The 27,890-nt window shown below is 43.5% G+C and overlaps 2 protein-coding genes and 1 long non-coding RNA gene across 4 annotated transcripts in view; 1 reads left to right on the top strand and 2 right to left on the bottom strand.

Moving 5' to 3' along the window:
- CNOT3 (CCR4-NOT transcription complex subunit 3) overlaps nucleotides 1–19,234 on the top strand; it is a 49,191-nt gene extending 29,957 nt beyond the window's left edge. Inside the window, exons 11-19 of the mRNA XM_085045668.1 lie at nucleotides 1,489–1,637; nucleotides 1,676–1,812; nucleotides 5,083–5,194; nucleotides 7,728–7,932; nucleotides 9,266–9,356; nucleotides 11,447–11,666; nucleotides 14,425–14,557; nucleotides 16,396–16,521; nucleotides 18,766–19,234. Coding sequence (XP_084901794.1) covers nucleotides 1,489–1,637; nucleotides 1,676–1,812; nucleotides 5,083–5,194; nucleotides 7,728–7,932; nucleotides 9,266–9,356; nucleotides 11,447–11,666; nucleotides 14,425–14,557; nucleotides 16,396–16,521; nucleotides 18,766–18,864 — 1,272 coding nt within the window. The 3' untranslated portion in view covers nucleotides 18,865–19,234. The remainder of the gene's footprint in view (nucleotides 1–1,488; nucleotides 1,638–1,675; nucleotides 1,813–5,082; nucleotides 5,195–7,727; nucleotides 7,933–9,265; nucleotides 9,357–11,446; nucleotides 11,667–14,424; nucleotides 14,558–16,395; nucleotides 16,522–18,765) is intronic.
- Nucleotides 19,235–20,332: 1,098 nt separating this feature from the next.
- LENG1 (leukocyte receptor cluster member 1) lies at nucleotides 20,333–24,559 on the bottom strand. Of its 2 annotated transcripts, XM_085045660.1 has the most exons (5): nucleotides 24,339–24,559; nucleotides 23,912–24,046; nucleotides 22,271–22,700; nucleotides 22,087–22,228; nucleotides 20,333–20,766 (listed from the first exon to the last, which is right to left on the bottom strand). In XM_085045660.1, exons 1-5 carry the CDS (start codon nucleotides 24,468–24,470, stop codon nucleotides 20,562–20,564), a joined length of 1,044 nt encoding a protein of 347 aa, XP_084901786.1. In that variant the 5' UTR covers nucleotides 24,471–24,559; the 3' UTR covers nucleotides 20,333–20,561. The 2 variants fall into 2 exon arrangements, with proteins under 2 accessions (XP_084901786.1, XP_084901784.1); XM_085045658.1 differs by having other exon boundaries at nucleotides 22,087–22,700.
- A 496-nt stretch (nucleotides 24,560–25,055) lies between these two features.
- LOC146422884 (uncharacterized) lies at nucleotides 25,056–27,845 on the bottom strand. Its single transcript, XR_014847804.1, has 7 exons — nucleotides 26,459–27,845; nucleotides 26,124–26,391; nucleotides 26,024–26,092; nucleotides 25,889–25,989; nucleotides 25,656–25,855; nucleotides 25,522–25,623; nucleotides 25,056–25,488 (listed from the first exon to the last, which is right to left on the bottom strand). It is a non-coding gene; the product is annotated as an uncharacterized LOC146422884 (long non-coding RNA).
- Nucleotides 27,846–27,890: the final 45 nt, after the last annotated feature.

The following is a 27,890-nucleotide window of genomic DNA, read 5'->3' as shown; positions in this document are numbered from 1 at the left end:
TCCCTCCAATTGATCACCAATAACTGATTACTCCCCTATGATTGATCCCCAATAATTGATTATTCCCCATTTATTGATCTCCAATAATTGATTACTCTCCAGTTATTGATCCCCAATAATTGATTATTCCCCCAATAATTGATTCCAAATAACTGATTACTCCCCAGTGATTGATCTCCAATAACTGATTACTCCCCAATTATTGATCCCCAATGATTGATTCCCAATAATTGATTATTCCTCAATGATTGATCTCCAATAATTGATTACTCTCCAGTTATTGATCCCCAGTTATTGATCCTCAATAATTGATTACTCCCCATTTATTGATTCCCAATAATTGGTTACTCCCCAGTTATTGATCCCCAATAATTGATTACTCTCCAATTATTGATCTCCAATAACTGATTGCTCCCCAATGATTGATCCCCAATAATTGATTACTCCCCAATTATTGATCTCCGATAATTAATTACTCCCCAGTGATTGATCCCCCATAATTGATTACTCCCCATTTATTGATCTCCAATAACTGATTACTCCCCATTTATTGATCCCCAATAATTGATTATTCCCCCAATGATTGATCCCTGATAATTGATTACTCCCCAATGATTGATTTCCAATAATAACTGATTACTCCTCAGTGATTGATCCCAAATAACTGATTACTCCCCAATTACTGATCCCCAATGATTGATTCCAAATAATTGATTATTCCTCAATGATTGATCTCCAATAATTGATTACTTTCCAGTTATTGATCCCCAGTTATTGATTCTCAATAATTGATTACTCCCCATTTATTGATTCCCAATAATTGGTTACTCCCCAGTTATTGATCTCCAATAACTGATTACTCTCCAGTTATTGATCTCCAATTACTGATCTCCAATAACTGATTACTCTGCAATTATTGATCTCCAATAATTGATTATTCCCCAATTATGGATCTCCAATAATTGATTATTTCCCAGTTATTGATCTCCAATAACTGATTATTCCCCAATTACTGATCCCCAATAATTGATTACTCCCCAATGATTGATCTCCAATAATTGATTACTCTCCAATGATTGATCTCTAATAACTGATTACTCTCCAATTATTGATGTCCAATAACTGATTACTCCCCAATTATTGATCCCCAATGATTGATTCCCAATAATTGATTACCCCAAATGATTGATCTCCAATAATTGATTACTCTCCATTTATTGATCCCCAGTTATTGATCCTCAATAATTGATTACTCCCCATTTATTGATTCCCAATAATTGGTTACTCCCCATTTATTGATCTCCAATAACTGATTACTCCCCAGTTATTGATCTCCAATTACTGATTACTCCCCAATTATTGATCCCCAATGATTGATCCCCAATAACTGATTACCCCCCAATTATCGATCCCTGCTAATCGATGACTCCCCCAATTAGCAATTTCTCTAATTAACTAATTAACAATTAATTAATTATTTTTCCGCAGTCTCCCGCCAAGAACGGCTCCAAGCCCCTCCCCCACCCCCACCCCCTCCCCCGCCCCCCCTCCCCTTCCCCCTCGGCCCCCCGCCCCCTGGGCCCCCCGCCTCGGGGGCTCCTCCGCCCCTCCCCACCCTCCGCCTCCGGGGGGCCAAAGCGGGTGGGGGAGGGCGGCGGGAGGGAGGGGCGGCGGCGGCAGCGCCCTCCCCCCAGCACCCCCACCCCCTCGCCCAGGCGGTCGCCCCTCCCCAGCCCAGCCCCCCCAGCCCCCAACCCCCCCAGGCCAGACCCCCCAGCGCCCCCCAGGCCGGCAAGCAGAACGGGGCCACCAGTGAGTTATACTGGTTTATACTGGTTTATACTGGGATGGGACTGGGAGGGGGGAAAAGGGAGCTGAAAGGGTTAAAAATGGGGATTGGGGGGCACTGGGAGGGACTGGGAGGGGATTGGGATGGACTGGGGGACACTGGGATGAACTGGGAGGGACTGGGAGAGGATTGAGGGACACTGGTTTATACTGGGATGGGACTGGGAGGGACTGGGAGGGACTGGTTTATACTGGGAGGGACTGGGAGGGGGGAAAAGGGAGCCGAAAGGGTTAAAAATTGGAGAAAATTGGGATTGGGGGTTACTGGGAGGGACTGGGAGGAGACTGGGAGGGATTGGGAGACACTGGGATGAACTGGGAGGGACTGGGTTGGGACTGGGAGGGACTGGGAGGGACTGGTTTATACTGGGAGGGACTGGGAGGGGGGAAAAGGGAGCCGAAAGGGTTAAAAATGGGTATCGGGGTTACTGGTTTGGACTGGGAGGGATTGGGAGGAGATTGAGAGGGACTAGGAGTGACTGGGAGGGGATTGGGGGATACTGGTTTATACTGGGATGTGACTGGGAAGGACTGGGAGGGGGAAAAGGGAGCTGAAAGGGTTAAAAATGGGGACTTGGGGGCACTGGGAGGGAACTGGGAGGGGATTGGGTTGTACTGGTTTATACTGGGAGGGACTGGGAGGGGGGAAAAGGGAGCTGAAAGGGTTAAAAATGGGGATTGGGGGACAGTGGGATGAACTGGGAGGGACTGGGAGTGACTGGGAGGGGATTGGGGTGTACTGGTTTATACTGGGATTGGACTGGGAGGGGAGAAAAGGGAGCTGAAAGGGTTAAAAATGAGCTGAAAGGGTTAAAAATGGGGACTGGGGGACACTGGGAGGGACTGGGATGGGATTGGGATAGGATTGGGGGATACTGGTTTATACTGGGATGGACTGGGATGTTTTTTTCAGGTTGTTTCTGGGATGTTTTAGGGCTATTTTTGGGTTTTTTGGGGGAAAGTTTCGGGATTTTTTAGAGCTGTTTTTGGAGTTTATTTGGGTTATTTTGGGGTGTTTTTGGGGTTATTTTGGGGTGGTTTTGGGGTTATTCTGGGGTTAGTTTTGGGGTTATTTTTGGATATTTTTGGGGTGTTTTTGGGGCTGTTTTGGGGTTATTTTGGAGTATTTTTTGGGTTATTTTGGGGTTATTTTTGGGGTTATTTTGGGGTGGTTTTGGGATGTTTTTGGGGTATTTTTGGGGTGGTTTTGGGGTTATTTTTGGGATTATTTTGGGTATTTAGGGGTTATTTTGGGGCTGTTTTGGGGTTATTTTGGGGTTATTTTGAGGTGTTTTTGGGGTATTTTTGGGGTGGTTTTGGGGTTATTTTTGGGATTAGTTTTGGGGCTATTTTGGGTATTTAGGGGGTATTTTTGGGGTGGTTTTGGGGCTGTTTTGGGATTATTTTGGGGATTATTTTGGGGCTATTTTTGGGCCTGGATTTGGGGCTGTTTTGGGGTTACTTTGGGGTGTTTTTGGGGCTGTTTTGGGGTTTTTTTGGGGTTACTTTTGGGGTTATTTTGGGTATTTTTGGGGCTATTTTGGGGTGGTTTTGGGGCTGTTTTGGGGTTATTTTGGGGTGGTTTTGGGGTTATTTTGGGGTTATTTTTGGGGTTATTTTGGGGTGTTTTTGGGGCTGTTTTTGGGTTATTTTGGGGTTATTTTTGGGGTTATTTTGGGGTTACTTTTGGGGTTATTTTGGGTATTTTTGGGGTTATTTTGGGGTGTTTTTGGGACTGTTTTGGGGTTATCTTTGGGGTTATTTTGGGGTTATTTTTGGTGCTGTTTTGGGGTTATTTTGGGGTGTTTTTGGGGTATTTTTGGGGTTATTTTTGGGGTGTTTTGGGGCTATTTTGGGATGTTTTTGGGGTTATTTTGGGGTTATTTTTGAGGTTATTTTGGGGTGTTTTTGGGGTTATTTTGGGGTTATTTTTGGGGTTATTTTGGGGTTATTTTGGGGTTATTTTTGGGCTGTTTTGGGGTTATTTTTGGGGTTATTTTGGGGCTATTTTTGGTGCTGTTTTGGGGTTATTTTGGGGTGTTTTTGGGATTATTTTGGGGTTATTTTTGGGGTTATTTTGGGGTGGTTTTGGGGTGGTTTTTGGGTTATTTTGGGATTATTTTTGGTGCTGTTTTGGGGCTATTTTGGGGTTATTTTGGGGTTATTTTTGGGGCTATTTTGGGGTTATTTTTGGGGTGTTTTTGGGGTTATTTTGGGGTTATTTTGGGGTGGTTTTGGGGTGGTTTTGGGGTTATTTTTGGGGCTATTTTGGGGTTATTTTTGGGATTAGTTTGGGGTTATTTTTGGGGTGTTTTTGGGGCTATTTTGGGGTATTTTTGGGGTTATTTTGGGGTTACTTTTGGGGTGTTTTTGGGGTTATTTTGGGGTGTTTTTGGGGTTATTTTTGGGGTTATTTTGGGGCTATTTTTGGTGCTGTTTTGGGGTTATTTTGGGGTTATTTTTGGGGTGTTTTGGGGCTATTTTGGGATTATTTTTGGGTTATTTTGGGTATTTAGGGGGTATTTTTGGGGTGGTTTTGGGGCTGTTTTGGGATTATTTTGGGGGTTATTTTGGGGCTATTTTTGGGGCTGCTTTTGGGGCTGTTTTGGGGTTACTTTGGGGTGTTTTTGGGGCTGTTTTGGGGTTACTTTTGGGGTTATTTTGGGTATTTTTGGGGTGTTTTTGGGGTGTTTTGGGATTATTTTTGGGGTTATTTTGGTGCTATTTTTGGTGCTGTTTTGGGGTTATTTTTGGGGTTCATTTGGGGTTATTTTTGGGGCTCATTTGGGGTTATTTTTGGGGTGTTTTTGGGGCTTTTTTAGGGTTATTTTGGGGTGGTTTTGGGGTGGTTTTGGGGTTATTTTTGGGGCTATTTTGGGGTTATTTTTGGGATTAGTTTGGGGTTATTTTTGGGGTGTTTTTGGGGCTATTTTGGGGTATTTTTGGGGTTATTTTTGGGGTTATTTTGGGGTGTTTTTGGGGTTATTTTGGGGTGTTTTTGGGGTTATTTTTGGGGTGGTTTTGGGGTTATTTTTGGGGTTATTTTGGAGTATTTTTGGGATGGTTTTGGGGTTATTTTGGGTATTTTTGGGGCTATTTTGGGGCTGTTTTGGGGTTATTTTTGAGGTTATTTTGGGGTTATTTTTGGGGCTATTTTGGGGTGATTTTGGGGTTATTTTGGGGTGGTTTTGGGGTGTTTCTGGGGTCCCTAACCCCCCTTTTCCCCTCCCCCAGGTTACAGCTCTGTTGTTGCTGAAAGTTCCTCAGAGTCGGGGCTGAGTGGGGGAGGGGCAGCCCAGCCCCCCCTGGGCCAACAGCAGGTGATGAACCCCCCCAGTGCTGCTCAGTGAGTACCAAAAAATCCTAAAATCACCCCAAAATCACCCCAAAAATACCCCAAACTCAACCCCCCCAGTGCTGCCCAGTGAGTACCCAAAAAATCCTAAAATCACCCCAAAAATATCCCAAAATCACCCCAAAATCACCCCAAACACAACCTCCCAGTGCTGCCCAGTGAGTACCCAAAATGTCCTAAAATATCCCAAAAATATCCCAAAATATCCTAAAATACACCCTAAAAACGTCACAGAAATACCCCCTAAAATAACCCAAAAATAACCCAAAATCACCCCAAAAATATCCTAAAATCACCCCAAAAATACCCCAAAAATCCCCCAAACACAACCCCCCAGTGCTGCTCAGTGAGTACCCAAAATGTCCTAAAATATCCCAAAAATAGCCCAAAAATAGCCCAAAAATAGCCTAAACACAACCCCCCAGTGCCGCCCAGTGAGTACCCAAAATTTCCTAAAATATCCCAAAATCACCCCAAAAATATCCCAAAATATCCTAAAATACACCCTAAAAACCTCACAGAAATACCCCCTAAAATAACCCAAAAATAACCCAAAATCACCCCAAAAATATCCCAGAAATAGCCTAAACACAACCCCCCAGTGCTGCCCAGTGAGTACCCAAAAATGTCCTAAAATATCCCAAAATCACCCCAAAAATACCCTGAAATCCACCCCCAAAACCTCCTAAAAATACCCACAAAAATAGGCCAAAAATACCCCAAAATATCCCAAAAATATCCCCGAAATATCCTAAAATCACCCCAAACACAACCCCCCAGTGCTGCTCAATGAGTACCCAAAATATCCCAAAAATATCCTAAATTATCCTAAAATCTACCCCCAAAACCTCCTAAAAATACCCACAAAAATAGGCCAAAAATACCCCAAAATCCACCCCAAAATCTCCCAAAAATATCCCAAAATCATCCCAAAAATATCCCAAAATCACCCCAAACACAACCCCCCAGTGCCGCCCAGTGAGTACCCAAAAAACTATCCCAAAATATCCCAAAAATATCCCAAAATCCACCCCAAAATCCATCCTGAAATACCCTAAAAACCTCCCAAAATTCCCCCCAGAAATACCCCAAAATTCACCCCAAAAATACCCCAAATTCCCTCCGTTCCAAAAATCCCAAAATCCCCCAAATTTCACCCTAAAAATCCCCAATTTTAACCCTTTCACCCCCAAATTCCCCAATTTCACCCCGGTTTAACCCTTTCCTCCCCGCGCAGGAAGGACCCTGGCTCCGCCCCTCCCCCACCAAACCCCCAAAATACCCCAAAAAACCCCAAAAATCCCCCAATTTAACCCTTTCACCCCCCAATTTAACCCGAAAATCCCCAAATTTGACCCCAAAAATCCCCAATTTAACCCTTTCACCCCCAAATCCCCCAATTTAACCCTTTCACCCCCAAATTTGAGCCCCAAATCCCCAATTTTTAACCCTTTCGCCCCCAAATTTCGACTCCCCAAAGCCCCAATTTTAACCCTTTCAACCCCAAATTTCACCCCCCAAAAATCCCCAAATTTTAACCCTTTCACCCCAAATCCCCCGGATTTCACCCAAATTTAACCCTTTCCTCCCCAAAATCCCCCAATTTTGACCCTTTGAACCCCAAAATCCCTAATTTTAACCCCAACAATCCCCCAAATTTAACCCTTTCCTCCCCGCACAGGAAGGAGCCCGGCTCCGCCCCTCCCCCCCAAAACCCCAAAATACCCCAAAAAAACCCCAAAATCCCCAATTTTAACCCCAAATCCCCCAATTTTAACCCAAATTTAACCCTTTCCTCCCCGCACAGGAAGGAGCCCGGCTCCGCCCCTCCCCCCCAAAACCCAAACTATCCCCAAAAAAACCCCAAAATCTCCCAGTTTTAACCCTTTCACCCCCATTTCACCCCGGTTTAACCCTTTCCTCCCCGCACAGGAAGGAGCCCGGCTCTGCCCCTCCCCCCAAAAACCCCAAAACACCCCAAAAAAAACCCCAAAAATCTCCCAGTTTTAACCCTTTCACCCCCAAATTTCAACTCCCCAGAGCCCCAATTTTAACCCTTTCACCCCCAAATTTAACCCTTTCACCCCCGATTTTTACCCCAATTACACCCCAGTTTAACCCTTTCCTCCCCACACAGGAAGGAGCCCGGCTGCTGCCCCTCCCCCATCAAACCCCAATTTTAACCCTTTCAACCCCAAATTTCACCCCCCAAAAATCCCCAAATTTTAACCCTTTCACCCCAAATCCCCCGGATCTCACCCAAATTTAACCCTTTCCTCCCCAAAATCCCCCAATTTTAACCCTTTGAACCCCAAAATCCCTAATTTTAACCCCAAATCCCCCAATTTTAACCCCTTGAACCCCAAAATCCCCAATTTCACCCCGATTTAACCCTTTCCTCCCCGCACAGGAAGGAGCCCGGCTCCGCCCCTCCCCCCCAAACCCCAAAATACCCCAAAAAAACCCCAAAATCCCCAATTTTAACCCCAAATCCCCCAATTTTAACCCTTTCCTCCCCGCACAGGAAGGAGCCCGGCTCCGCCCCTCCCCCGGCCAGCTCGGGGGGCTCTCTGGGGGGCAGTGGGGGAGGGGCTCTGCTGGGCCCCCCGCTGGGCCCCAACCCTCCCCCCTCCCCCACCCCGCCCTTCCCCGAGCCCAAGGGGGGGGGAGGGGCGCCCACCCCCCTGCTCAACGGCCCCCCCCAGTTCAGCGGCGCCCCCGACATCAAGGTGAGCCATTTTGGGGGGAAATTTGGGGATTTTGGGGGAATTTTGGGGGGAGTTTGGGAAAAATTTGGGGATTTTGGGTGAAAATGGGAATTTTGGGGGAATTTTGGGGAAAAACTTGGGATTTTTGGGAAAAATTGGGGATTTTGGGGGAAAATTGGGGTTTTTTTGGGAAAAATAGGGAATTTTGGGGGAATTTCAGGTGAAAAATTGGGAATTTTGGGGAATTTTGGGAAGAATTTGGGAAGAATTTGGGAATTTTGGGGGGAAAAATTTGGAATTTTGGGGGAATTTTGGGGAAAAATTGGGGTTTTTGGGATTTTCAGGGAAAAATTGGGAATTTTGGGGAAAAAATTGGGAATTTTGGGGGAAGAAAGGAAATTTTGGGGAAAAAATCGGGAATTTTGGGGGAAAAATTGGGGAATTTTGGGAAATATTTGGGAATTTTGGGGGAAAAATTGGGAATTTTGGGGGGAAAAATTGGGGAATTTTGGGAAATATTTGGGAAAAATTTGAGAATTATGAGAGATTTTGGGAAAAAATGGGGAATTTTGGAGGAAAAATAGGGAATTTTGGGTAAAAATTGGGAATTTTTTTTTAATTTTGGGGGAAAAAAAGATAATTTTGTGGGAATTTTGGGAAAAAATTGGGAATTTTGGGCAAAAAATTGGGAATTTTGGGGGAATTTTGATTTTTCTCCCCCAGATTTTTGTGGTTTCTCCCCCAAATTTTTCCCCCCCACCCCAATTTGGGGTTCCCCTTGTGAATTTTGGGTTAATTTGGGTGAATTTTGGGGTTAATTTGGGTGAATTTTGGGGTGAATTTTGGGGATTTCCAGGTGAATTTTGGAGTGAATTTTGGGGTGAATTTGGGTGAATTTTGGGGTGAATTTTGGGGTGAATTTGGGTGAATTTTGGAGTGAATTTTGGGGTGAATTTGGGTGAATTTTGGGGTGAATTTTGGGGTGAATTTGGGTGAATTTTGGGGTGAATTTTGGGGTGAATTTGGGTGAATTTTGGGTGATTTTGGGTGAATTTGGGTGAATTTGGGTGAATTTTGGGGTGAATTGGGGTGAATTTTGGGGTGAATTTTGGGGTGAATTTGGGTGAATTTTGGGGTGAATTTTGGGGTGATTTTGGGGTGAATTTTGGGTGAATTTTGGGGTGAATTTGGGTGAATTTTGGGGTGAATTTTGGGGTGAATTTTGGTGAATTTTGGGGTGAATTTGGGTGAATTTGGGGTGAATTTGGGTGAATTTTGGGGTGAATTTTGGGGTGAATTTTGGGGTTAATTTGGGTGAATTTTGGGGTGATTTTGGGTGAATTTTCCCCTCCAGGCTCCAGAGCCTCTGAGCAGCCTGAAGTCGATGGCAGAGAGAGCGATGGGGATGGAGGAGCAGGGAGGAGCCATTCACCTGGGGGATAGGGGTGAGAAAAACCCCCAAAAATACCCCAAAATAACCCCAAAAACAATCCTGAAATATCTCCAAAATATCCCCAAAATATCCCAAAAATATCCCCAAAATATCCCTAAAATATCCCCAAAAATACCCCTAAAAACCCTGAAAATATTCCCCAAAAATATCCCATAATATCCCTAAAATATTTCCAAAATATCCCTAAAATATCCCCAAAATATCCCAAAAATATCCCTAAAATATCCCCAAAAAATCCCTAAAATACCCATGAAAAAAGCCCCAAAAACCGTGAAAATAACACTGAAAACCCCTGAAAAATAGCCCCAAAATAACCCTGAAAATATCCCCAAAAATACCCCAAAAATATCCCCAAAAACCCTGAAAATATCCCCCAAAATATCCCTAAAATATCCCTAAAATATCCCCAAAAATAATCCTGAAATATCCCCAAAATATCCCTAAAATATCCCCAAAAATACCCCAAATTAACCCCAAAAATATCCCTACAATAACTCCAAAATATCCCCAAAAATATCCCAAAATAACCCCAAAAATCCTGAAAATATCCCCCAAAATATCCTCAAAAATACCCCAAAAATATCCCCCAAAAATATCCCAAAATATACCTAAAATATCCCAAAATATCCCCAAAAATATGCCTAAAATATCCCCAAAATATCCCCAAAACACCCCAAAAATAATCCTGAAATATCCCCAAAATAACGCTAAAATATCCCCAAAAATAACCCTGAAACCTCCTGAAAATAACCCCAAAAACCCTGAAAATATCCCCAAAAATATCCCAAAATAGCCCCAAAAATATCCCCAAATATCCCCAAAAATATCCCCAAAATATTCCCAAAAATATCCCAAAATATCCTCAAAATATCCCCAAAATATCCCAAAAATATCCCCAAAAATATCCCAAAATATCCCAAAAATATCCCCAAAAATATCCCAAAATAACCCCAAAAATAACCCCAAAATCAGCCTAAAAATAACCCAGACCCCTCCCCAAATTAACTTGGACCCCCAAAAATAACCCCAAATTAGCCCTGAACCCCCAAAATTCCTACAGGAGACCCCAAAATCCCCCCTGAGGAGCCCCAAATTTCTCCCTGCGACCCCCAAAATCCTCCAAATTCTCCCCAAATTCCCCCAAAATCTCCCAAAATTTCCCCCAAAATCCCCCAAATTCTCCCCAAATCCCCCTGAGGAGCCCCAAATTTCCCCCTCGACCCCCAAAATCCCTCTAAATCCCCCAAATCTCCCCGAATTAACCCTTTCCTCCCCGAATTAACCCTTTCCTCCCCTTCTCTCTTATCCCCCCAAAACTGCCCCTGATTAACCCTTTCCTCCCGATTAACCCTTTCCTCCCCCTCCAAACACCCCTAAATCCCCCCAAAATCCCCCCAGATTAACCCTTTCCTCCCCTCTGGCTTCCCAAATCCCCCCAGAATCCCCGAATTAACCCTTTCCTCCCCCCAAGTCCCCTAAACTCCCAAAATCTCCCCAGATTAACCCTTTCCTTCCCCAGATCTCCTGCTGGGCTCTGGAGGGTCTCTCATTAACCCTTTCCTGCCCTAATTAACCCTTTCCTCTCCCCTCCAAACTCCCCTGAATTCCCCCAAAACTCCCCAAAACCGCCCCTGATTAACCCTTTCCTTCCCCAGATCTCCTCCTGGGCTCCATAGGGGGTCTCTCATTAACCCTTTCCTGCCCTAATTAACCCTTTCCTGCCCATTCTCTGTTCCCAGATCCGCTCCTGGGCTCCAGAGGGTCCCTAATTAACCCTTTCCTCCCCAGCTCGGGGGGCTCCGGGGGTCTCTCATTAACCCTTTCCTGCCCTAATTAACCCTTTCCTCCCCCCCCTCCAAACTCCCCTAAATTCCCCCAAAAGTCCCCAAAACGCCCCCAAAACCGCCCCTGATTAACCCTTTCCTTCCCCAGATCTGCTCCTGGGCTCCGGGGGTCTCTCATTAACCCTTTCCTCCCCGTTCTCTCTCCCCAGATCTCCTCCTGGGTTCCAGCTCAGCCCCTCCCAGCTCGGGGGGCTCCGGGGGTCTCTCATTAACCCTTTCCTGCCCTGTTTCTCCCCAGATCTGCTGCTGGGCTCCGGCTCAGCCCCGCCCAGCTCGGGGGGCTCCGGGGGTCTCTCGGGGGGTCCCGGGGGGTCCCTGGGGGAGGTGAGCATCCCGCTGGCCCTGGGGGTGTGTCCCCTGGGCCCCCTGCCCCTGCCCAAGGAGCAGCTCTACCAGCAGGCCCTGCAGGAGCCAGCCTGGCACCACATGCCCCATCCCTCCGACTCCGAGAGGATCAGGTGGGAAATTTGGGAAAAATTCCCAAAAATTCTGGGAATTTTGGGTTGTTTTGGGGTGATTTATGGGGTTAAAATGGGGTTAAAATGGGATTTATAGAGGATAATAAAGCCCCAGCCTGGCACCACATGCCCCATCCCTCCGACTCCGAGAGGATCAGGTGGGAATTCCCAAAAAAATCCCAAAAATTCTGGGAATTTCGGGACATTTCAGGGGGTTTTGGGGTGATTTATGGGGTTAAAATGGGATTTATAGAGGTTAATAAAGCCCCAGCCTGGCACCATATGCCTCATCCCTCCGATTCCGAGAGGATCAGGTGGGAAATTCGGGAAAAATCGGGAAAAATCGAGAATTTTGGGTGATTTTGGGTGTTTTAATGGGGTTATAATGGGGTTAAAATGGGATTTATGGAGGTTTATAGAGGTTCATAAAGCCCCAGCCTGGCACCACATGCCTCATCCCTCCGACTCCGAGAGGATCAGGTGGGAATTCCCAAAAAATCCCAAAAATTCTGGGAATTTTGGGTTGTTTTGGGGTGATTTATGGGGTTAAAATGGGATTAAAATGGGATTTATAGAGGTTAATAAAGCCCCAGCCTGGCACCACATGCCTCATCCCTCCGACTCCGAGAGGATCAGGTGGGAATTCCCAAAAAATCCCAAAAAATCTGGGAATTTTGGGACATTTCAGGGGGTTTTGGGGTGATTTATGGGGTTAAAATGGGATTTTTGGGGGGATTTATGGGGATTTATAGAGGTTTATAGAGGTTCATAAAGCCCCAGCCTGGCACCACATGCCTCATCCCTCCGACTCCGAGAGGATCAGGTGGGAAATCCCAAAAAATCCCAAAAATTCTGGGAATTTTGGGTGGTTTTGGGGGTGATTTATGGGGTTAAAATGGGATTTATAGAGTTTTATAAAGCGCCAGCCTGGCACCACATGCCTCATCCCTCGGATTCCGAGAGGATCAGGTGGGAAATTGGGGAAAAATCGGGAAAAATTGGGAAAAATCAGGAATTTTGGGTGATTTTGGGTGTTTTAATGGGGTTAAAATGGGGTTAAAATGGGATTTATAGAGGTTCATAAAGCCCCAGCCTGGCACCACATGCCTCATCCCTCCGATTCCGAGAGGATCAGGTGGGAATTCCCAAAAAATCCCAAAAATTCTGGGAATTTTGGGACATTTCAGGGGGTTTTGGGGTGATTTATGAGGTTAAAATGGGGTTAAAATGGGATTTATGGAGGTTTATAGAGCCCCAGCCTGGCACCACATGCCTCATCCTATGGATTCCGAAAGGATCAGGTGGGAAATTCAGGAATTTTTGGGAAAAATCGGGAATTTTGGGTGGTTTTGGGGTGATTTATGGGGTTAAAATGGGATTTATAGAGGTTAATAAAGCCCCAGCCTGGCACCACATGCCTCATCCCTCCGACTCCGAGAGGATCAGGTGGGAATTCCCAAAAAATCCGGGAAAAATCGGGAATTTCCTGTGGTTTTGGGGTGATTTATGGGGTTAAAATGGGATTTTGGGGGGATTTTTGGGGATTTATAGAGGTTTATAGAGGTTAATAAAGCCCCAGCCCATGGATTCTGAGAGGATCAGGTGGGAATTCCCAAAAAATCCCAAAAATCTGGGAATTTTGGGTGGTTTTGGGGTGATTTTGGGTGATTTATGGGGTTAAAATGGGATTTTGGGGAGTTAAAATGGGATTTATGGAGCTTATAAAGGGTTTATAAAGGTTTTATTCCAAGAGGATCAGGTGGGAAATTTGGGAATTTTGGGACATTTGGGATCAATTTCGTGTGATTTTGGGTGTTTTCAGGGGGTTTATAAAGGAAATAATTATTCCACTTTTCTTTCTGTAATTTTGAGTTATTTCCCCCTTTTTTTGGTGTAATTTTAGGTTATTTTCCCCATTTTTTCGTCTAATTTTGTGATATTTATTCCCATTTTCTGGTCTAATTTTGGGATATTTATTCCCTTTTTTTTTTTGTGTAATTTTGGGTTATTTTCCCTTTTTTCTTTGTGCAATTTTGGGTTATTTTCCCTCTTTCCTTCATCTAATTTTGGGTTATTTTCCCCTTTTTTTTGGGTGTAATTTCACTCTATTTCCCCCCAATTTTTTCCTATAATTCTCTTCTCTCTCCTCCTCATTCCAATCCTTAATTCCAATAAATTTTTCCCATTTTTAACCCAATTTTCTCTATTTTTCCCCTTTTTTTGGTATAATTTCACTATATTTGCCCCCAATTTTTTTCCTATAATTTTGTATTTTTCCCCCCTCATTTTAATTAATAATCTTGATATTTTTTTCCCGTTTTTCCCCATTTTTTACCAATTTTCTGTATTTATTCCGTTTTTTTTGGTGTAATTTCACTATATTTCCCCCAATTTTTTCCCTATAATTCTCTTCTCTCTCCCCCTCATTCCAATCCTTAATTCCAATAAATTTTTCCCATTTTTAGCCCAATTTTCTCTAATTTCCCCCCCCTTTTTTTTGGTATAATTTTACTATATTTCTCCCCATTTTTTTCCTATAAATCTGTACTTTTCCCTGCTCATTTTAATTAATAATCTTGATATTTTTTTTCCCATTTTTTCCCATTTTTAACCCAATTTTCCCCATTTTTTTGGTATAATTTCACTATATTTCCCCCCAATTTTTTCTTATAATTCTGTATTCTCTCCCTCTCACTTTAATTTGTAATTCTGCTATTTTTTCCCCATTTTTAACCAATTTTCTGTATTTTTTCCCCAGGCAATACCTGCCCAGGAATCCCTGCCCAACTCCCCCTTACCACCACCAGCTTCCTCCTCCTCACTCTGACACCGTGGAGTTCTACCAGAGGCTCTCAACTGAGACTTTATTCTTCATTTTCTACTACCTGGAGGTACTGAAATCCCCAGAATTCAACCCAAAATGAAAACAGCAAAAAAAACCCCAAAAAAATCCGAAATTCCCATCAAAATCCCCAAAATTTCCATAAAAATTGAGTGAAAATTGACCCCAAATTGACCCAAAATTCATCCCAAATTTATTCTAAGTTTCCATGGAGATTTTGTTCTTCATCTTCTACTATCTGGAGGTACTGAAATCCCCCAAATTCACCCCAAAATGAAAACCCCAAAAAAACCCCAAAAAAATCCGAAATTCCCATCAAAATCCACTGAAAATTGAGTGAAAAATCCCCAAAAAAACCCCAAAATTGATCCCAAATTTATCCCAAAGTTCTACTGAGATTTTGTTCTTCATTTTCTACAATCTGGAGGTACAGAAATCCCCAGAATTCACCCCAAAATGAAAACAGCAAAAAAAACCCCAAAAAAATCCCAAATTCCCATCAAAATCCAGCGAAAATTGAGTGAAAAATCCCCAAAAATCCCCAAAAAATGCCCCAAAAATTTATCCTAAAGTTTCACTGAGACTTTGTTCTTCATCTTCTACTACCTGGAGGTACAGAAATCCCCAGAATTCACCCCAAAATGAAAACCCCAAAAAAACCCCAAAAAAATCTGAAATTCCCATCAAAATCCCCAAAAATTTCATCAAAATTCCACCAAAATTCAAACCCAAACTCTGAATTTTTGGGGAATTTTTCCCGATTTTTGGGGTTTTTTCCGAATTTAGCAAATTCCCCCAAATCCTGGGATTTTCCCCTAAATTCTGGGATCCCAAATTTGGAGTTTTGGGGTCCCAAATCGCCCAAAATTTGGGGCAAATTCTGATTTTTTTTTTTGAAAAATCTGAATTTTGAGGGGAATTTCTCCAAATTTTTGGGGTTTTTTCCTATTTTCCTGAATTCCCCCAAATCCCATTATTTTCCCAGTGAATTTTGGGATCCCAAATTTGGATTTTTAGGGGCAAAACCTCCTAAATTCAATCCATTTTGGGGTGAAAAATCCAAATTTTTTGGTGAAAAATCCAATTTTTTTGGGGAAAACTCCAAATTTTCGGGTTTTTTTCCTAATTTCCCGAATTCCCCCAAACCCCAGGATTTTCCCAGTGAATTTTGGGATCCCAAATTTGGATTTTTTGGGGCAAAACCCCTTAAATTCCATCCATTTTCACTGGAAAAATCGCAATTTTTTTTGGGAAAAATCCGAATTTTTGGGGGAAAACTCCACATTTTTGGGTTTTTTCCCATTTTCCCGAATTCCCCCAAATCCCAGGATTTTCCCCTAAATTCCAGGATCCCAAATTTGGATTTTTTGGGGCAAAACCCCTTAAATTCAGTCCATTTTGGGGTGAAAAATCCAATTTTTTTTTAAAAATCTGAATTTTGGGGGAAAACTCCAAATTTTCGGGGTTTTTTCCCATTTTCCCTAATTCCCCCAAATCCCAGGATTTTCCCCATAAATTTTAGGATCCCAAATTTTGGATTTTTTGGGATTTCAGGGCACCAAGGCTCAGTACCTTAATCCTTTCCGATCTATTTTGCCTCCAAAAATCCAATTTTTTTTTGGAAAACTCAATTTTTTTGGGGTTTTTTCCCAATTTCCCGAATTCCCCCAAACCCCAGGATTTTCCCCTAAATTCCAGGATCCCAAATTTGGATTTTTTGGGGCAAAACCCCTTAAATTCCATCCATTTTGGGGAGAAAAATCCGAATTTTTTTTTTGAAAACTCCATTTTTTTGGGGTTTTTTCCCATTTTCTCGAATTCCCCCAAACCCCATTATTTTCCCCATAAATTTTAGGATCCCAAATGTTGTATTTTTTGGGATTCCAGGGCACCAAGGCTCAGTACCTGGCGGCCAAGGCTCTGAAGAAGCAATCCTGGCGATTCCACACCAAGTACATGATGTGGTTCCAGCGGCACGAGGAGCCAAAAACCATCACCGACGAGTTCGAGCAGGTCAGCAAACCCCAAAAATCCCGAATTTCCCCAAATTCCCATCCTGAATCCCACCTGGGTAACCAAAATTATCCCAAATCCCCAAAAAAAATCTGACCTGGATTCAAAAATCGCTTAAAAATTGAGTTTAAATTGGATTTTAATGGATTTTTTTTCATTTGGAGATCCTTAAATTCCAACCTGAATCCCAAAATTCCCTGAATTCCCGAAATTCCCATCCTGAATCCAAACCCCAGACCGGGAATTGTCCCAAATCCCAAAAAAATTCCAACCAGGATGTGAAAATTGCATCAAAATTGGCTTAAAATTCAATTTTTTATTGATTTTTTTTCATTTGGAGATCCTAAAATTCCACCCTGAATCCCAAAATTCCCCAAAATTCCCAAAATTTCCATCCTGAATCCAAACCCCAGACCAGGAATTATCCCAAATCCCAAAAAAATTCCAACCAGGATGTGAAAATTGCATCAAAATTGGGTTTAAATTCGATTTTTAATGGATTTTTTTTCATTTGGAGATCCTAAAATTCCACCCTGAATCCCAAAATTCCCCAAAATTCCCCAAATTCCCATCCTGAATCCCACCTGGGTAGCCAAAATTATCCCAAATCCCAAAAAAATTGCAACCTGGATGTGAAAATTGTGTAAAAATTGGGTTTAAATTCAATTTTTAATTGACTTTTTTTACTGAAAAGCCCTCAAAGTTCACCCTTTAAGCCCAAAATCCATCCCTGAATCCCAAAATTCCCCAAAATCCCTAAAAAAATCCCTAAAATTTCACCCCAAACTGGGATTTTTTGGGGTTTTTTTTGGGGTTGGGGTTTTTGGGGTGGCCCAGCCCGTTTTTGGGATCCCCAAAATCCCATTTTTCCCCTAAAATTCCCTCCTGAACCCCAAAATTTCCTCTTCCACCCCAAAATTCCTCCCCGGAATTCCGAAATTCCCCCAAAAAACCCCAAATTTCACCCCAAACTCTGATTTTTTTGGGGTTTTTTTTGGGGTTGGGGTTTTTGGGGTGGCCCAGCCCGTTTTTGGGATCCCCAAAACCCCATTTTGCCCCCAAAATTCCCTCCTGAACCCCAAAATTTCCTCCTTAAACCCCAAATTTCCCACCTGGAAACCCTAAAATCAATCTGAAAATCCCCAAAAAGCCCCAAATTTCACCCCAAACTGGGATTTTTTCGGGGTTTTTTTTGGGGTTGGGGTTTTTGGGGTCACCCAGCCCGTTTTTGGGATCCCCAAAACCCCATTTCTCCCCCAAATTTCCCTCCTGAACCCCAAAGTTTCATCCTGAACCCCAAAATCCTTCCCTAAATCCCAAAAATCCACCCCAAAATCCCTAAAAAACCCCAAATTTCACCCCAAACTCGGATTTTTTGGGGTTTTTTTTGGGGTTGGGGTTTTTGGGGTCACCCAGCCCGTTTTTGGGATCCCCAAAATCCCATTTTCACCCCAAACTTCCCTACCTGAACCCCAAAATTTACCCCTGGAACCCCAAATTTCCTATCTGGAAACCCTAAAATCTATCTGAAATTCCCCCAAAAAACCCCAAATTTCACCCCAAACTGGGATTTTTTTGGGGGTTTTTTTGGGGTTGGGGTTTTTGGGGTGGCCCAGCCCGTTTTTGGGATCCCCAAAATCCCATTTTCACCCCAAAATTCCTTTCTGAACCCCAAAATTTCCTCCTGAGCCCCAAAATTTCCACCTTAACTTCCAAAAAAATCACCTTTTCCACCCCAAAAACCCTAAAATTTCACCCCAAACTGGGATTTTTTCGGGGTTTTTTTTGGGGTTGGGGTTTTTGGGGTCACCCAGCCCGTTTTTGGGATCCCCAAAACCCCATTTCCACCCCAAAATTCCTTCATAAACCCCAAAATCCACCCCTGGAATCCAAAAATTCCCACCTGGAAACCCTAAAATTGATCTTAAAATCCCAAAAAAACGTAAAATTTCACCCCAAACTCGGATTTTTTGGGGTTTTTTTGGGGGTTGGGGTTTTTGGGGTTGCCCAGCCCGTTTCTGGCATCCCCAAAACCCCATTTCCCCCCCAAAATTCCTTTCTGAACCCCAAAATTTCCTCTTCCACCCCAAAATTCCTCCCCGGAATTCCAAAATTCCCCCCAAAAACCCTAAAATTTCACCCCAAACTCGGATTTTTTTTGGGTTTTTTTTGGGTTTGGGGTTTTTGGGGTGGCCCAGCCCGTTTTTGGGATCCCCAAAACCCCATTTCCCCCCCGAATTTCAGGGCACTTACATCTATTTCGACTACGAGAAGTGGGGGCAGCGCAAGAAGGAAGGATTCACCTTCGAGTATCGTTACCTGGAGGATCGAGACCTGCAGTGAGGAGGAAAAAACCCCAAAAAACACCCAAAAACCACCCCAAAAACCCCAAAAACAACCCCAAAAACCACCCCAAACCACCCCTGCATGCTCTGGGGAGGTCAGAGGGGGAAAAAAAAACCCCAAAATGGTGGAAATTCACCCCAAAATGGGCTCTGTGCTGCAGCTGGGCTGAGCGTGGAGTTTTGGGGTGAAAAAGGAGATTTTTGGGGTTTTTTTGGGGTTTTTTTGGGGGGTTTTGGGAGGTTTTGGGTTTCCCTCCCCCACTCACTGCGGAGGTCGAAGAAGAAAAAATTTTTTTTGTTTTTTTTTTTTTGGTAAAAAGTTATTTTCGTTTTGGAAAATATTTATGAATAAATAGTTTTATATCAGAGGTCGTTGTGGGGGGAGGGAGGGGTTTGGGGATTTTGGGAAATTTTGGGGATTTTTGAGGAATTTGGTGAAATTTTGGGGAAATTTGGAGGAATTTTGGGGGAAATTTGGGGGATTTTTGAGGAATTTGGGGAAATTTGGGGGGAATTTTGGTTGAATTTTGGGGGAAACTGAAGAATTTGGGGAAATTTTGGGGAATTTGGAAGAATTTTGAGGAATTTGGGGGAAATTTTGGGGGATTTTTGAGGAATTTGGAGGAATTTTGAGGCATTTTGGGGGAAATTTTGGGGAATTTGGGGGAATTTTGGGAAATTTGGGGAAATTTAGAGGGAATTTTGAGGGAATTTGGGGAATTTTGAGGGGAATTTTGAGGGATTTTTGAGGGAATTTGGGGAAATTTTGGGGATTTTTGAGGAATTTGGGGGATTTGGGGAAATTTTGAGGGAATTTTGGGGAATTTTGAGGGAATTTTGGAGGATTTGGGGAAATTTTGGGAGATTTTGAAGGAATTTGGGGAAATTTTGGGGAATTTTGAGAAATTTCGGGGGAATTTGGAGAAATTTTAGGGGGTTTTGGGGAATTCTGAGGGAATTTGGGGGAATTTTGGGGAAATTTTGAGGGAATTTGGGGGAATTTTGGGGAAATTTTGAGGGATTTTTGGGAATTTTGGGGGATTTTGAGGGAATTTTGGGGATCCCAAATTTCCCCATCCCAAATTTCCCTTTTTAACCCCAAAATTTGGGGGTTTCATGCCCAAAAAATCTCATTTTTCCCTCAGAATTTGGGAAATACCAAAGGATTTTGGGGATCTCAGGTGAATTTTGGGATTTTTTTGGGGAATCTCAGGTGTATATTTGGGGATTTTTGGGATCTCAGGTGAATTTTTTGTGGTTTTTTGGGGTTGTCAGGTGTATTTTTGGGGAGTTTGAGGTGAATTTTTGGGGTTTTTTGGGGTCTCCGTTGTATTTTTGGGGGTCTGAGGTGAATTTTGGGATTTTTTTGGGGAATCTCAGGTGTATATTTGGGGATTTTTGGGATCTCAGGTGAATTTTTGGGGGATTTTGGGTTTCTCAGGTACATTTTCAGTTTCTCAGGTATATTTTTTGGGTTTCTCATGTTTATTTTTTGGGTTTTTCACACCGATTTTGGGTATTTTTGGGTTCCCCTGGCCAGCCTGGGGTGGAACTGGCTGTTGTAAGGTTTCTCCCTCTCGGATTTTGGGGTTTTTTGGGGTAAATTTTGGGGATTTTGGGTATTTTTTAGTTTCTCAGGTATATTTTGAGTCTCTCAGGTATATTTTCAGTTTCTCATGTTTATTTTTGGGTTTTTCACACCAATTTTGGGTATTTTTGGGTTCCCCTGGCCAGCCTGGGGTGGAACTGGCTGTTGTAAGGTTTCTCCCTCTCGGATTTTTGGGTTTTTTGGGGTGAATTTTGGGGTGAAATTTGGGATTTTCGGGTCTCCAGCAGCTCTCTGCTCCTGGCTGCCTCTGCAGCCTCTCTGGCCAATCGCTGTCGCCGCAGCTCCGCCAGCCTGCAAGGCAATTAACGCTAATTAGCGCTAATTGGGGAGGTGATTAACGCTAATTAACGAGGGTAATTAATAAGGGTGATTAGTGTGAGGTGGGGAGAGATGTGGTGATCAATAATGGGTTAATTAGGGGAGTTAATAAGCGTAATTAACGCTAATTAGAGCTAATTGGGGAGGTGATTAGCGCTAATTAACGAGGGGGATTGATGAGGGTGATTAGTGTGAGGAGGGGAGAGAGGAGAGGTGATGTGGTAATCAATAATGGGTTAATTAGTTAATTAGGGGTAATTAAGGAGTAATTAAGAGAGAAAGTAGGCGAAGGGTAAATAAAAATCGGAGTGGAACTTGGAGGGAAGATGAGGTGGTAATAAAAGATGTTAATTGGGAAGTTAATTGAGGTTAATTAGCGTGAAGGGAAGGGTCAACCCCCAATTTTGGGGGAATAAATCCCAATTTTTGAGGGAATAAATCCCAATTTTTGGGGGATAAATCCTAACTTTTGAGAGAATAAATCCCAATTTTTGAGAGAATAAATCCCAGTTTTTGAGAGAATAAATCCCAATTTTTGGGGGATAAAACCCCAATTTTTGGGGGAATAAATCCCAGTTTTTGAGGGAATAAATCCCAGTTTTTGGGGGAATAAATCCCAATTTTTGGGGGAATAAATCCCAATTTTTGAGGGAATACATCCCAATTTTTTGGGGAATAAATCCCAGTTTTTGGGGGAATAAATCCCCATTTTTGGGGGAATAAATCCCAATTTTTGAGGGAATAAATCCCAGTTTTTGGGGGAATAAATCCCAATTTTTGAGGGATAAAACCTCAATTTTAGGGGCAATAAATCCCAATTTTAGGGTGCTAAGACCCCAAATTTAGGGGAAATAAATCGGAATTTTGGAAGGATAAAACCCCAATTTTCAGGGGGACAGGAGGGAGTCGTTAATGGATTAATGAGCTAATTAAGAGACTAATTAGTTAATGGCTTAATCAGTGCAGGGGGGGAATGGGGTGCCAATGGGTTAATGAGCTAATTGAGGTATCAATGAGCTAATTAAAGGTATCAATGAGCTAATTAACAGTATCAATGAGCTAATTAAAGGTTATCAATGAGCTAATTAAAGGATTAATTAAATAGCTAAGGGATTAATTAGCTAATTAACGACTTAATTAACGCCAGGAAGGATCAATGGGGAACTCTGAAGCATCACTATCAAATGGGGATTAGGAAACTAAAGTGACTAATTCACAAAAATCAACACATCAATTAGCAAATCACGCAATTAATTACTCAATTAATTAAGAATCAAGCCAAACCCCACTCACCTATCTCCTCCTCCTCGCTCAGGTGAGCTCCTGTCGGGTTTTTCAGTGGATTTTTGGGGTCTGGGGGATTTCCTGTCCAGTTTTTCAGTGGATTTTTTGGGTCTGGGGTCTCTCCTGTTTGATTTCTGAGGTGATTTTTCAGCTGAATTTTCGGGTCTGGGGGATTTCCTGTTCTGTTCCTCACTGGATATTTTGGGTCTGGGGTCTCTGTTTCCTTCCTCAGCTGATATTTTGGGTCTGGGGTCTCTCCTGTTTGGTTCCTCACTGGATATTTTGGGTCTGGGGTCTCTCCTGTTGGATTCCTCAGCAGATATTTTGGGTCTGGGGTCTCTCCTGTTGGATTCCTCAGCAGATATTTTGGGTCTGGGGTCTCTCCTGTTGGATTTTTGGGGTGATTTTTGGGCTCTGGCTTTGCTCAGCCCCTCCCTCATCGCCTGCAGAGGATCCAGCACAGCTTTTCTCCCCTCCTGCACCTCCCTGCAGCCCCCAGACCCGTTTTTGGAGCCCCCAGCCCCGTTTTTGGGGGGCTGCAGGTACCAGGGTGGGCTGGTTTGGGATTCTGCCGCGCTCTGCCCCAGGTAGGTCAGGATTCCCAGAGCTTTTTCTCGACGTTCCTGAGGGAAAAATTGGGGTTAAAATGGGGAAAAATGGGGTTAAAATGGGGAGGGGGATTCAGGGGAAACCCCCTGGGTGGGAATTCCACCTTTATATCCCAAATTCCCTCTTTTTCCCCTTTTTTTCTCCAAAAAATCCCCATTTTTACCCCAAAATTCCCTCCTTTTATACCCAAAATTCCCCCACGTTCCCCCCAAAATCCACCTAACTTTACCCCAAATTTTCGCCCCTAAATCCCCCCTTTTTCCCCCAAAATTCCTCAATTTTTACCCCCAAAATCCACCTGGTTTACCCCCCAAATTCCCCTGGTTTTGCCCCAAAATCCCCCTATTTTTCAACCCTATTCCACCCAATTTCAGCTCCTGGGGGTTAAAATGGGGAGGGGGATTCAGGGGAAACCCCCTGCGTGGGAATTCCTACTTTATAGCTCAAATTCCCTCTTTTTTCCCCAAAATTCCCACTTTTTTCCCCCAAAAAACCCTTTTTCTGCCCCAAAATCGCCCGATTTTTACCTAAAATCCTCCTATTTTTTCCCCCAAATTCCTCAATTTCCTCCCCCCAAATCCCCCCAGCTTTTCCCCTCAATTTCCCCATTTTTTCTCCCCATTTTTGCCTCCTCCTCCCTCACCTCCTCCCTGAGGGGAGCCGAATTTGAGGGTGTGAACCCCCAAAATCCCTCAGTTTTTCCCCCAAATTCCCCTTTATTTCCCCCCAGATCCCCTTCCCACCCAGGCTAGATGAATATTTCGGGTGGAAAATCCCCCAAAATCCCTTTATTTCTCCCTAATTTCCCCCTTTTTTCCCCTCACCTTCACCTCCTCCCTGAGGGGAGCCGAATTCGAGGCTCTGAACCCCAAAATCCCCAGTTTTTCCCCCAAATTCTCCAATATTTTCCCCCAGACCCCCTTCCCACCCAGGCTAGATGAACATTTCGGGTGGAAAATCCCCCAAATCCCTTTAGATTTCCCCCCAAATTTCCCCCTTTTCGCCTCCTCCTCCCTCACCTTCACCTCATCACTGAGGGGAGCTGAATTTGATGGTGTGAACCCCAAAATCCCCAGTTTTTACCCCAAATTCCCCAATATTTTCCCCCAAATTCCCAATATTCCCCCCCAGATCCCCTTCCCACCCAGGCTAGATGAACATTTCGGGTGGAAAATCCCCCAAATCCCTTAATTTATCGTTTATTTCTCGTTTATTTCCCCCTCACCTGTTCCCGCCTTTTCTCCGCCTCATGCTCGCGGTTCGGCGTCTCCTCGGGCGGCGGGAACAGCACGGGGGGAGCCTGAGGGGAAGGACTGCGACCGCCCAGCCTCGCCCGCTTCCTCAGCAGCTCCGTGCGCACCTGCAGCGGTCAGGAGGGTCTTTTCATCCCCGAAATTCATCCCCACGAATTTTAAAAAAATTATTAAAATTTTTATTATAAAATTTATTTTGCCGCGCCTCCCCCCCCCCCCGCAAGGACTTGAGTTGGTTTAGTCCATTCCCACCCCTCAGCGACGATAATGAGCCGCTGAAGCCCCGCCCACATATCCATATATGGCACAGGCCCATCCCATCTCCCCATATATGGTGTAGGCCACGCCCACTCCACCCCACACGGTATATAAATCCCCCCCGCTCCCCTCAGCGCTCACCTCCTGCTCCGCCCGCAGCGCCCGCGCGTCTCGTTTCCTCCTCTCCACCTCGGCCGCCGCCTCGTCCCGCCGCACCCGCGCCACATTGTCCTTGTTCCGAACGTGCCACGACTTCTTGGGCAGGATGTTCATGGCGGCGGCGGCGGAGGGAGCGCGGCTGGCAGCGGCGGCGGGACTAGGCCGCGACTCTGAGGCACCGGGGCTGCACCGCCCTTCGCTCCGCCCCTCTCGGCTCTGATTGGTGGAGCCGCCGTCACTCAAACCTCCCTCGCTGTCTGATTGGCTCCGCCGTTTCGCTCCGCGCAGTTCGCCCTTTCTGATTGGCTGAGTTTAGTAATCCCGCCCTCTGCAGCCTCTGATTGGCTCGCCTGCCTCACCAACCCGGAAGGGGAGGTTTCCCGCCTTCTGGCGCTGAGGGAGCGCCGCCATGTTGAGCCGTGAGGGGAAAAGCGGCGGCGGCGGAAAAATCATTGAAATAATCATCAAAATCCCCCAAAAAACACCCAAAAAAACCCCCAAAATCTCCTTAGGAACCCCCGGAATGATTTATTTTCAGGTTTTCCCCAAAATTTGCCTCATTTTCCTCAAAGATTCCCTCAGGGCCTGGAAGGTCCTGCAGGATCAGGTTAGTTCAGATCCATTTTACGTCAATTTTAGGTTTATTTAAATCAATTTTAAGGGTTTTTTTCTCTCCACACACACCAAACACAGCGGGGATGTCGCTGAAAGCTTTTATTGATGACAATTTTGGGGATTTTTAACAAAAACAGAGTCCCCATTGCCACCCCCCCTTAAAAAATCCCCACGGGGAGTGCCTGCAGCCCCCAAAAAAACCCCAAAAATCCTGAATTTTGGGGTCTCTAATTTTCCTCACCTGGGGGTTCGAATTTCCCCCTGATTTGGGTTTTTTTAATACCCTTTTTTCTAGAATTTTGGGGGATTTAAAACTCTTTTTCTCCAGAATTTTGGGTTATTTTAATACCATTTCCCTCCAGAATTTTGGGGTTTTTTAAGACCCTTTTTCTCCAGAATTTTGGGTTATTTTAAGACCCATTTCCTGCAGAATTTTGGGTTTTTTAAGACCTTTTTCCTCCAGAATTTTGGGTTATTTTAAAACCCTTTTCCTCCAGAATTTTGGGATTTTTAGACACTTTTCCTCCAGGATTTTGGGTTCTTTTGAGACACTTTTGCTCCAGAATTTTAGGTTATTTTAAAACCCTTTTCCTCCAGAATTTTGGGTTATTTTAAAACCCTTTTCCTCCAGGATTTTGGGATTTTTTAATAACTTTTTCCTCCAGAATTTTGGGGTTTTGAAACCTTTTTCCTCCAGAATTTGGGGGTTTTTAACACTGTTTTCCTCCAGAATTTTGGGTTATTTTAAGACCCTTTTCCTCCAGAATTTTGGGGTTTTTAAGACCTTTTTCCTCCAGAATTTTAGGTTATTTTAAAACCCTTTTCCTGCAGGATTTTGGGATTTTTAATACCCTTTTCCTCCAGAATTTTGGGATTTTTAGACACTTTTCCTCCAGGATTTTGGGTTATTTTAAGACCCTTTTGCTCCAGAATTTTGGGTTATTTTGAGACACTTTTGCTCCAGAATTTTAGGTTATTTTAAAACCCTTTTCCTCCAGAATTTTGGTTTATTTTAAAACTCTTTTCCTCCAGAATTTTGGGATTTTTAATACCCTTTTTCTTCCAGAATTTGGGGTTTTTTGATACCCTTTTCCTCCAGAATTTTGGGTTATTTTAAAACCCTTTTCTTCCAGAATTTTGGGATTTTTAGACACTTTTCCTGCAGGATTTTGGGATTTTTAATACCTTTTTCCTCCAGAATTTTGGGGGTTTTAATAACCTTTTCCTTCAGAATTTTGGGTTATTTTAAAACCCTTTTCCTCCAGGATTTTGGGGTTTTAAAGACCCTTTTTCTCCAGAATTTTGGGATTTTTAATACCTTTTTTCTCCAGATTTTTGGGTTATTTTAAAACCCTTTTCCTGCAGAATTTTGGGGTTTTTTAATACCTTTTTCCTCCAGAATTTTGGGGTTTTTAATATCCTTTTCCTCCAAGATTTTGGGATTTTTTAATACCCTTTTTCTTCCAGAATTTGGGGTTTTTTGATACCCTTTTCTCCAGAATTTTGGGTTATTTTAAAACCCTTTTCCTGCAGGATTTTGGGATTTTTTAATACCTTTTTCCTCCAGAATTTTGGGTTATTTTAAAACCCTTTTCCTCCAGAATTTTGGGTTATTTTAAAACCCTTTTCCTCCAGAATTTTGGGGTTTTTAATACCCTTTTCCTCCAAGATTTTGGGATTTTTTAATACCCTTTTTCTTCCAGAATTAGGGGTTTTTTTATACCCTTTTCTCCAGAATTTTGGATTATTTTAAAACCCTTTTCCTGCAGGATTTTAGGTTATTTTAAAACCCTTTTCCTCCAGAATTTTGGGATTTTTTAAAACCCTTTTCCTCCACAATTTTGGGGTTCAGAGGATTTTCCCCCATTTTCCATTTGGGTTTTTCCCCAAACCTGAGTATTTTGGGTTCCTTTTCCTCCTCCTCACCCCAAAATTTCTGTTCCCCAAAATCCTGAATATTAGGATTTCTCCCCAGCCTGACTGTCGGGATCTCTCCTCTTCCTCAGCTCCTGGCATTTGGGATTTTGGGGATTTTCCTGCATTTTGGGATTTTGGGGATTTTCCTTTTCCTGCATTTTGGGGTCTGGGGGTTCTCCCCACTCCTGAATTTTGGGGTTGAGGGATTCCCATCCCTCCCGAAATTTGGGATGGACAGATTCTCCTCCCTCCCAAAATTTGGGATTTACAAATTCTCCTCCCTCCTGAATTTTAGGATTCCCAAATTCCCCTCCCTGTTGAATTTTAGGATTTATAGATTCTCCTCCTTCCTGAATTTTAGGATTCAGTGATTCCCCTCCCTGTTGAATTTTAGGATTTCTGGGTTCCCCACCCTCCTGAATTTTAGGATTTCCAAGTTCTTCTCCTTCCCTAATTTTAGGATTTCCAAATTCCCTTCCCTGCTGAATTTTAGGATTTCTGGTTTCCTCTCCCTCCCAAATTCCAGCATTCCCAAACTTCCCACCCTCCCTAATTTTAGGATTTAGGGATTCCCCTCCCTGTTGAATTTTAGGATTTACAAATTCCTCTCCTTGTTCAATTCCAGAATTCTCAAACTCCCTTCCTTCCCTAATTTTAGGATTTCCAAATTCCCATCCCTGCTGAATTTTAGGATTTCTGACTTCCTCTCCCTGTTGAATTTTAGGATTTCTGACTTCCTCTCCCTCCCTCATTTCAGGATTTAGGGATTCTCCTCCCTCCCTAATTTTAGGATTTCTGACTTCCTCTCCCTCCCTAATTTTAGGATTTCTGAGTTCCTCTCCCTCCCGAATTTCAGGATTTAAGGATTCCTCTCCCTCCCGAATTCCAGCATTCCCAAAATCCCTTCCTTCCCTAATTTTACGATTTCTGACTTCCTCTCCCTCCCGAATTTCAGGATTTCTGCCTTCCCCTCCCTCCCCAATTTCAGTACTCCCAAACTCC

The sequence above is a fragment of the Lichenostomus cassidix genome, unplaced genomic scaffold (assembly GCF_008360975.1).
Source record: "Lichenostomus cassidix isolate B80296 unplaced genomic scaffold, HeHo_3.0 HiC_scaffold_38, whole genome shotgun sequence".
Classification (NCBI taxonomy): Eukaryota; Metazoa; Chordata; class Aves; order Passeriformes; family Meliphagidae; genus Lichenostomus; species Lichenostomus cassidix.
Note: the sequence above shows the minus strand (reverse complement) of the source record. Positions and strands in the feature narration are given on the sequence as shown.

Excerpts from the sequence above, each read along its gene's own strand:
- LENG1 (XM_085045658.1), bottom strand. The coding sequence starts at position 24,470 with ATGAACATCCTGCCCAAGAAGTCGTGGCACGTTCGGAACAAGGACAAT. Across the intron at positions 24,047-24,338 it reads CGCTGCGGGCGGAGCAGGAG|GTGCGCACGGAGCTGCTGAG; the intron begins GTGAGCGCTGAG and ends TGACCGCTGCAG. Across the intron at positions 22,701-23,911 it reads CGGAGAAAAGGCGGGAACAG|GAACGTCGAGAAAAAGCTCT; the intron begins GTGAGGGGGAAA and ends TTTTTCCCTCAG.